The 10,231-nt window shown below is 42.7% G+C and overlaps 2 protein-coding genes across 2 annotated transcripts; both read right to left on the reverse strand.

Moving 5' to 3' along the window:
• On the reverse strand, window positions 1-3,828 carry arl4d (ADP-ribosylation factor-like 4D). The gene is made up of 2 exons (XM_067488645.1): window positions 3,551-3,828; window positions 1-2,762 (listed from the first exon to the last, which is right to left on the reverse strand). The coding sequence occupies exon 2, from the start codon at window positions 2,636-2,638 to the stop codon at window positions 2,033-2,035; it is 606 nt and encodes a 201-aa protein (XP_067344746.1). The 5' UTR covers window positions 2,639-2,762; window positions 3,551-3,828; the 3' UTR covers window positions 1-2,032.
• A 131-nt stretch (window positions 3,829-3,959) lies between these two features.
• On the reverse strand, window positions 3,960-10,110 carry tmem106a (transmembrane protein 106A). The gene is made up of 8 exons (XM_067488644.1): window positions 9,747-10,110; window positions 8,907-9,077; window positions 8,682-8,745; window positions 7,801-7,954; window positions 6,660-6,800; window positions 6,519-6,562; window positions 6,352-6,405; window positions 3,960-4,744 (listed from the first exon to the last, which is right to left on the reverse strand). The coding sequence occupies exons 2-8, from the start codon at window positions 9,049-9,051 to the stop codon at window positions 4,627-4,629; spliced, it is 720 nt and encodes a 239-aa protein (XP_067344745.1). The 5' UTR covers window positions 9,052-9,077; window positions 9,747-10,110; the 3' UTR covers window positions 3,960-4,626.
• Between the last annotated feature and the right edge of the window lie 121 nt (window positions 10,111-10,231).

Below are 10,231 nucleotides of genomic sequence, written 5' to 3' on the forward strand. Positions count from 1 at the left end.
AACCTGTAGTTTAGACCTTGTATTTGTTGCAGAAAGATATACATGGAACAGTTACAGAGTTTCTACAGATAGCTCTGACGCTTTCTATTGGTCACAAAATGATTCCGAGATAAAAAAAAAATGTTACGTGACACATGACCTTAAAAAACAGTGTTTTTTGTTCCTCGCACAGAGACGTCTGTGAGTAAATATTTGCACAAACGGGAAGAAGGATTAATTAAAAACCCTAAGTCAAATCCCTCATTGTATAAAAATTATGTTTTGCATCCGACATTACAGACAGCAGGAGAAGGAAATCGTGTTTGTTTGCATCCGAACAAATATTCTTTAATGTTATTCTAGCAGCGTGAATACAGGTAGATCATGGTTCCAGAACCTACTATCAGGAGTGGTGTCGCTGACTTACATAATATCGGTAGCATCTCCTCTCCTTTGTGGTTGGAACAGAGTGTCCGCTGCTGTGGGCCTCAGGTGGTTCAATCACACATGACCACACAACACGACTGAACCACCTCACCACTGAACCCCCTCGCCCGACACGAAGCGCTGCCATTACAGCAGCTGCCACATTAAAATGCGGGTATCGAAGTAATAGATTGTTTGTGTGCGCGATTAACACATGAATGGGAAAGAGGGTCACAACTCAGGACCTCAAATTGTGGAAGATCACTTTCAAGTCCAATCAGTGTCTTTCAGGTCATATAAACATTTAAACCTGCAGTAAATGACTCTTCTTTGAGCTCGGATTTTGGTCTCTACCAGCTCCCGAAGGATTAAATATCCGGCTCCTTATTCTTCTAAATGCTCCGTGATGTTTCTAACTTTGTTCTTCTGTCTTATGCTGAGCACAGTCAGAAAGCAGCCTGCTGCAACTAAACCAACACCACAACTGGGAGAGAAAACCCAAACTGTAAAGTTGTTGGCTGTAAATCCCAAACAATGAGCTAGAAATGCTAGAATCCTTCCTCACACACAGATAGAAATGTGATCCTTTACTGACTTACTGTGCCGGAGGTTCATTTATCCAGTTCAATTGACTACAACAATGAATGTTCTGTACACTGCTTTGATTTATTAAGTCTTCAGTGTTACAAAAATGCACAATTTGTATAAACACTATTTTTATAATAGCTGAAACATAACCTCTGTGGCCATGAAGGAAATGCACTTAAGATCCCTGTTCCCTGGCAATCAAGCTGAATATCATTTGGTGCTCCATCACCGCTTATCATTTACAAAAAAAAGTCTCTCTGTCCAGCAAAAAAATGTGAAATAAATATCTTTCGTACATTGTTGAACAAAAACTATAGGGCAAAATATGTGCAAGCTTGTGTTCCCCAAATACTCGCCATGTGCATGTTATTGTGTTAGTCACGTATTAGTCCTACGGGCAAATGTGTTCTTTAAAACCAGCTTGGAGAACTTAGTGATGACTTGCTGCTAGCAAAGTTCCTCCAGCTGCATCACTGCAGAAGAAAGAACAATGTTGCAACACTCATTTAGTTATTATGAGCAGATTCCTTCCTTGTGACCCTAAGGTCGTGTGTTCTTGTTGTTGTGATGGCACAAATGGCTCCTGCAAATTCACCAAATTTCGACTTTCTTTCTATGGCTTTAGTTTAGGGGGAAAATGTACATTAATGCTTTTGAACTTCCCTCAAATATTTCTCCAGTTCTAGCTGAAAAACTCCTCCAGATTCTATCCTTAGGAGTTCAGATGATGTCATCTGGGGGAGCTCTGGAAAAGCAGCATGACTATGTTTACAAGCTCCATAGTGTGAGCAACAAGATGGCATAATCTGAGCGGAAGGCTCCTCCAAGTGATGTCATCTGGAGGCCTTTTTCAGCTAATGGTAGAGAAATATTTTCATATAGGGAAGTCAATGGGAAGCTTAACGTCATTTATGTAGAAGTTCCACCCAAACTAGAACCATAGGAAGCAAGTTCAAAATCAGTAAAGGTGTCCTTTAAGCTTGGAAGCCCCTCAACAGTGGATAAATCTCCCAAGGTTATGACTGTCTGAATGAACAGTTCATCTCTTTCTGTTCCTGTTGTGCTTCACCATCTTCTTCCTCTTTAGGATCATGTCATAGAGTTTCTCCATCCCCGACTGGAGTCCGTGTCCGTCCACGGCACTGCAGCCCTGCACGTGATGCAGCGTGTACATGCTCAGTTCGTGGACAGACAGCAGTTTTTCCACCTCGGTGACTGACAAAGCTGAACCCACGTCCTGTTTGTTGGCCAGGACGAGCACAGGAACCCCTTGGTTCTCCGAGGTGCGGGTGATCTTATGAAGCTCCACTTTGGCCTCCTCCATCCGCTCCAGCTCTGTGGAGTCCACCACAAACACCATCCCGTCCGTCCGCCGGGTGTAAGACTTCCACAGCGGGCGCAGCTTCTCCTGCCCTCCCACGTCCCACACCTGGAAGTTTATGGCCCGAGACGACCCCACTGTCACCTTGATCTTCTCCGTGTTGAATCCTTTGGTGGGGATTGTTTTCACGAACTCCTTCAGTTTGAGCCTGTAGAGCAGGGAGGTTTTACCCGCTGAGTCGAGCCCGATTACCACCACATGCAGAGAGTGGAAGCTTGGCAGGAACTGTGTGGCGGGAGCTATATCGGTCAGATGGTTCCCCATGATTCCAGCCGGCAATTCGCACCTACTCAGCTGAGGTGAGATGGCAGATTCCTGATTTAATCCCTTTTCGGGAGATTAGCATTCGCACTCCGTGCTCAAGATCAGATCAGATGGTGCTGGAGACCTTATCAAAACACACACAGAGACGGAGTTACCATTGGAAAGAGAAGACAACGTGCTTAAAGAATATGCATTTGCAGTTTTAATTCACAGCGATTATCAGTGGAAGCAAATTACTTCAAAGTACTTCAATGGGCACCATCAACATGGTGGTTCACAGCTGACATGCATCACTTTATGGTAAACCAGCAGAGAACTGTCTATCTAGTTTCTCCCTATTTGTTAGACCTAATCCTCCTAAGCCTGCTAAACCTGGAAAGCTTCTTCTCTGTGCAGACTGATTTCAATACAGTGGATGGATAACATGTCTTCAGTGTCTGTGAGGGCTGCTGCTGCTGCAATAATCCGGTTGTTGTTGACATCTTGTTACCCATCAAACAGCTGCTACCGGACAGAAAATACCCACTGCATGTTTACAGGATGATATTATTTTCCTCATGAGCCCCAAACTAATGCATCATTCAACAGGCAGAATCCTGAATGCATATGTCTCTTGCTTGGTTGCATTTGAAATTGGTCCATTGGGAATACGCCACCTTAGTTTTCCTCCTCTCCAGCCCGAAACCCATCGATCTAGTTTCTGCTGCATGTTTTTTTCACACGATGTTCAGTTGAGCGAATAAAAGCCAGAGCTTCAACATATTAAACCGCTTCACTACTGTGGAGGGTGAACTTTAAGGTATAAGCAGACTGAACAAACGGTGGCATAAAATGAAATACAATAAAAAATGCGTGCTGTTTGCATAACCGGAGAGAAATACTCCGAGTCCTCCTTCCAGGACTCGCTCGTACCTGGACGCTGCCCGCTGAATCCATCACCCAAGCGACAAACGAATCCATAGCGGCAGCGAATGATGTTTGTGTCGGCGGGTCTCGGCCCCACCTGCTCCGCTCCTGCAGCAGCTCTGAGGAGGGCGATCTGGATGTGGAGAGACCCGAGCAAGCGGCGCTTCACGCCCCGCGTGACGTCACGTCCACCTGGACGGTGACACCGCGCCGCCTGCCGGTGAAACAACGAGCTGCACAGACGAGCGTGGCCCATGAATCGTGTGCACTTAAAACCCCTGATTTAATGAGAATCAAAAGCAGCTCAACACACGTTTAAACTCCGAATCTACTTTGCATAAAGAAACCACGTGTCATTCATCACAAAGTGTGAGTTTCCTCTTTACAGTGCACAAATTGACACCACTTCAAAAGCCTGTGATAATTGTGTTCTTTAATGAGCCAGAGCTTCATAGCACATATTATTACTGCTAAATGTACTACATTAGTATAGACTTTAATTTATTAGCAAGAGTAAGTTTGATATCAGTAGAAAAAAGCCACCTCTGGCACTGAATAATTGTTGGCAATAAGGCAAATTTAATATAATAACAGTACATTTGTGTAGGCTGTGTAAATCCCTGTACATTAACATGAATACAAATTTAACATCCTAAACCTTAAATGCCACCTGTTGCTCGAGAACATCGGAGATCAACATCCTGTTTTCATCACCTATGGCATCCGCCCCAAAGACATAGCTCTTAAAAACCTCGGGATCGCTCATATTTTTACAACATTTACACATCTTCAATTCAAAGTAGTTTTCACATTTTGGATTTCAGAGCTTGTTTCACGCACTTTTACACCATTTTATCTGTAACACAGATTTACGGGCGGATGTGAAACACAAAACAGTTCACACTCTTGCCAAGATTTGACAGTTTGAAGCGTCAACATATTACATGTACAGCACTGTAGTGATGGATTCTGAAGTCTTGGGGTATGCTAAAACGACATACAGGATAACATAAGATGCATTGTTCACCAAAGTTAACCTTCACACATCTTATACAGCAGAGTTCATGATGCCACGCTGCCACTCAGTTTGTTTGTGTAACAGGGTGTGGGATCGTGGAATTGTTGCCACAGTCAATAAACTCAAAGGTTTCCATAGACACCTGCTCCGTGTGAGAGAGATAGGAAATATTCATCGTCATTCTGTGGAAAAAGAAAAGTGTATGAGAGACTCCAGGTAGTAGTCAGGTGCACTTATTAAACGTGAACAGTCGAAGCAAAAGAATTGGGCTTTCATTGTTTGAAAGATGACTCAGAACCCTTATTTGTGATTGTAGGCTATTAATATGGAAGCGCCTCAAATATTTTTCGATGCGGTTCTTTTCCATAAATCGGGCGTCGTGCCACTAGTGAGCGGACGGCGCACCTTCGTATTGGAGCTCCAGCGTTTACGAACACGGATGCTTAGAAAAGCTACAGCTTGGAAATTAGCCCAGTGGTAGCATGCGATTCCAAATCAATCCACCCTGCTCCACCTCGCCCTGCTCTGCTACACTGCATGCATTAAAAAAAGCGAAGGTTTACTGCCATAATCTGTACACGTACATGTAATCCCCAAGTTACAACCAAAGGTTTTTTTGCTATTCCGACCCACAAACTGCCCTCGCATCAGACTCATTACTGCTATCAATAGGCCGCGATTTACACTAAAAAAACCCCGATGATCCCAGGGTGCACAACTTCCCCAGCACCAACACACAGACACACATGTACACTGATCTGTCATAACATTATAACCACCTGTACAATCTAATGCAATCCATGAATTCTACTTTTACAAGGTTATCATCTCTCAGTTTTTAGCTTGAATTATAAGAGGAGGCAGTTCTAACGTTTTGGACATTATATTTAAAATTGATAAGACGGCAAAAGCCTTAGAACCACCTCTTCTTATCATGTACTCCAGTACAACTCCACCAGCCACTTGATCTCAATAAAAGACCAATTATCACCTTTGTGACAGTTTCAAGCCCTAAAACCGAGAAATTACAACCTTCATGGCAGAGCTGCTGTATTGGAATGCATGACATTGCACAGGTGGTCATAACGTTGAGCCTGATCGGTGTTTGTATTTACAGGCCTCTGAATCTTACTGTGCTAAAGAGCCAGATATTTCCCTCGGGAGCTGGTACAGTCCAAGAACTAAAGTAAAAGACAGTGAATTTATTTATAAGGTGGGCTGAAACATTAATGATGGTTATCTGACTTTAACAGCTTACAATCAGTGCATTTACACTTTTTCCGGAAAGCTCGACACACCAGTCACACATGTGCAGGGGAAGCTGTGCAAGGACTGACAGGGATTTTCCTACTTACCAGAGATAATTAATTGTTGGTTTTATTGTCACTAGTTTAAAACAAAAAAAAAGCGTTTTGTTGTGCATCAGTAAACCATTTATAGACCGTTGAGTTTGTTAAATGAGCTATAATAATGCTGCTGTAGCTTAAATTGTGGTTGAATGGTGTGACCAAGGTAAGCTGCCAAGCGGAAACCTCAGCGAGACCTTTCCGTTCTGATGTTCCCACAAGCAAGCGCGAAACTAAGCTGAGCTGTTTGCAGTCACAAATAAAATGAATAAAAATTAAAAGGCCAGAGTTTATGTCCCCTTACGTGTTTTCTTAAAGGTTAATTAACATTTCTGATTGAATGAACGGCTGTTGGAGGTCAAGACCCTGCGCTCTGCAAACGGAGGCTTTTCACACTTGTAGGTTTCAGATATGATAAAGTGTGAATATAGACTGACACTTACTGCAGCTCCAGAAACAGCGTGCGAATCTTGATAGAGGTTGACTTGCAGTAATTACTGAAAAGGAAAAGAGGAGCTGACGTGTGGACGGTTGATGAAGTCAGACACACAAACACTAATGGTGGACATGGTGTTGTCTTTTGTGTTAGAAACAATGATTTCAAACTTACTTTAAGCCTTTATCCTTGATAGTTAAGTGCATCGGAACGGTGTACTGCAAGAGTTGATAACAGAGAAAGAGGATACTTTTGCAGAACAAAACACATCAGCAGTACAGAGTGTTTTATCGTGCATCATCTTGAAAGTCTCACCGATTTCTGCGAGCGGGACTGGATGGCCGTCATATTTGAAATCTTGTCCTTACCACAAACGGCGCCACTAACCAGGCCCTGAATGTCTAACTCCACAATCTGAACTGGGACAAAGTTCTCATTGGTGATGTTGACAAGATTCTAGAGGAGGAAACACACACACACACACACACACACACACAGCTGGTCAGGTGCAAGCAATCCACCATGTCCATCCTTGACTGGTCTCAGGGAACTTTGTGCTTCACACAACAACAGTCATGTGAGAGCAATTCAGACATGCACAATAAAAACACAGTGACTCAGTAAAACCCAGAAAAATAAAATACGTACATCTCAGCACCACAGGGGGCTCATGCAAAACTACTGCGTGCTCTCGTGGTTGTTGGCTACACCACATACATTGATACTAGAAACCAGATCGACAGGTTTCCCACTGACTACGAGCTAATGACTGCGTAGAATTCAAACATGCTGCCAAAATGCCGACAGACAGAGTGCGAGGGCCCTGGACAAAGTAGTCGTACTACAAGCTGACTACAGCTACAAGGCTGCACCACACAGGTGCAACCACTTTGTGGGGATCTACTCTATTTCTTTTTAAAGAAATGCTCAACTTCTTTTATTTATTTCTCTACCCTGCTGCACCTATTTCCGGATCCAATTTGGAGCAAATTTGTTTTCCCAAAAAGGACAATTCCTCATTTAGGGAAGTAATAGGCTAAGAGATAGAGACACACTGTGTATGTTTTGTTTTTTTTTGTCCTTTCGGCTCATCCCGTGAGTTCAGGGTCGCCAAAGCGTTGCATTGACTTGTGCCTGTTACCCAGATGAAGAAGTTGCTTTTTGTGGGGGTTTTTTTTGGAGTATCAATTTGACTCAATTAACACATAGATGTTTGCTTAGTGCTTTTGCTTTTCTTTGTGATAACTTGAAAGTATTGTTAACATGCAAATGATCTTGTTTCTTTTTTGTACGGCTAAGCTAAATGGCTTTTGATACCATCATCCCTTCCCCACAGTGTGTGCGTGTATGTGTGAAAAGAAATTGTGTGTGAGACCAACAGCTGTCTGATCAAAGTGAAATGAAGTGACCACACACACACACTGATATCTAACTTGCTGCCTTCTGAACTACTTACTGTGACTCCTATTTCCACTGTTCCTGAGGTGAAGTACACCATGACTGACAGCACGGACACTGGCGACAGAGTGACGCTCCGGGGGAAGAGGAAAAAGAGGATAAGACAGCAAAAAAGGAGACACGCAGCCATGGAGATGCACACGTAGAGCTTCCTGAAACGCAGTACAAACAGGTAACATGCATGTTAAAAAGGTCACATGGTGCAACAATTACAAACATCCAGTGCTCTGATGTGCACCTGGAGACAAAACCTACACATAGTGCAATAAATATGCATATATATTTAGTTTTGTACAAAATATATTTATACTGCAAACAGAAACAAAAGATTTTCATCAGTATAATTCAAAACCCCTTGTTCACCATCAAGCATTCAGGGGTGATTCAGCATTCAGATCCTCTACTTAAGTAAAGGTAATAATACTACAATACAAAAACACAAGTACACAAGCACAGTTGATGTTCCTTCATCCATCAGAAGTAACACAAGCATTTGAGGAGTGTAATAAATTTCATCAGTTTAAAAATCATCTTTCTGCCATTTGAAAGAACAGGGATGGAAAGTTTTGGACATAACTGTACATGAACTGAAAGTGTCATTACCGTACGTAAAAGTATTACTAGCAAATTCTGCTTAATTTTCACAAGTAAACGTACTCAGAATAAAAAAATAAAGCTGCATTTGATTGTGACAGTAGACTAATTTAATTTCTGTTTTTTTTATTGTTTCTCTGCAGCACTGCATCTTATTTTAGCATTTCAAAACTTGTGTTTTACGTAGAAAACATAGTTTCAAAGTAGCTACCGACTAATGAATGTAGAGGAGGGAAATCACCAAGTGGCATAAAATGGCAAAGATGTACGTGAATGAATCCTTACGTGTGTCTGGGTTTCAGCCTTACATCATTACATGGTATAACAGCTACTAGCTGGTCTTCCTGGCCTGTCGATACAAACAAAGGAAATGTCTGCAAAATTATTTTTTCACAATCTCAATGTGAAAGTGTTACAGCATAATCAGCTGCGTGCTTACAGCTGTTTTTCAATTTGACTTAGTTCCCCTATTGTTGAATGTGAAGTGAAAGCACGAGGGAAGGAACCAACCTCTGGGTATTCGGCCAGTGCCACGACATGTGGGGCAGGTGTCTCCTGCAATTTCTCCATTAACGCAACCGTAGGGAGGAAACTGCTTCAGGATCTTCACCTTCTCCATCCCGCTTTTCAGATCAGGAGCAGGTGAAGTGTCCATAACACCAACGAAAGACAAGGTTGATCCTGCAGAACAAAAACAAGGCACCAAAATGACTGGAGAATCCACCCAACAACTCACACTCACTTGTGACTAATTTACACTTTGCACAACCCAGCTCTCTTCTGTTAAATGAGCAATTCTTGCACGACAAGTCAGGATGTGAGCAGAGTCCACAGAGTGGGAGTGACCAGAAACAAAAGTGCCACAGTGACAGAAAACCTGCCACAGGATTGTGCGGTGTCTTCTTACATTTCACAAACAAAGAAATACAGCAGTTCTTGTTTTGGATTTTCAGTCCAGGAGTCATTTCCTTCAGATCATCCAAACACTGACTAATATGGTTTCAATATTAGTCAACTAGATGGGCTACATGCATCTAGACACAATCTAGTTTATTCTTATTTAGTCTATGCAGTGACCTCACACCAATGTATTTTAGGTGTCATTTTATGTTCCGCGTGAAAGTTGAACTGGTTTGTTTTGTTCTGCCGCAGCTGTCAAGAAGGTAAAAATACATTTTCCGCCTTAAACCGCACAGGAAGCGCTTCTTTTACGCGCAGACAGCGCCTCAGAACGAACTTTAAGCAACGTCTTTAAATGGAGTTCACGCTTGCTAAGTGTCAAAGTGTCTTATAATGCTGTGAAAAGCACGAACATATGGCGTCATCAGCTGACAGGAGCAGGACTCTTACCTCCTAACGCGACTTCAGTTCAAACTCCCAACAAGCTGCCGCTGGAAAGACGTTAACTGCTGACGCTAACGTTTGTGACCATAAGCGTGAAAACAAAAAAGAAAAAAGAAAAACAAAGAAAAAAACTATTTACACGGCCCGAAAGCTTCTACTTCGAGTCTGCTGTGCAAAAGAGCAAACAGTGGGAGGATCACTTCCTCCTAAAGGTGCGCAGCCTTCAGAGGCGGATCCCATGTGCTGCTTTGGATCAACTTTCCTTACTTCATTATTCACGAGTATTATTCTAATATATGACATGGCATGACTGCAACTGCTTTTTGTGGGGCCACGGAGGGTGAACTTTGCTGCTGGGCCGCCTCGGGACCCCGCTGACCCCCCAGACCCCCCCAGCTTTAGCCCCAGCAGACCAAGAAAAGTGCCAAATTGTCAGCACATTCAGACAGAAGTAACCGTTAATATCTCTAAAAAACATTTGTTTTATAACA

Source organism: Channa argus, chromosome 20 (assembly GCF_033026475.1).
Source record: "Channa argus isolate prfri chromosome 20, Channa argus male v1.0, whole genome shotgun sequence".
Taxonomy (NCBI): domain Eukaryota; kingdom Metazoa; phylum Chordata; class Actinopteri; order Anabantiformes; family Channidae; genus Channa; species Channa argus.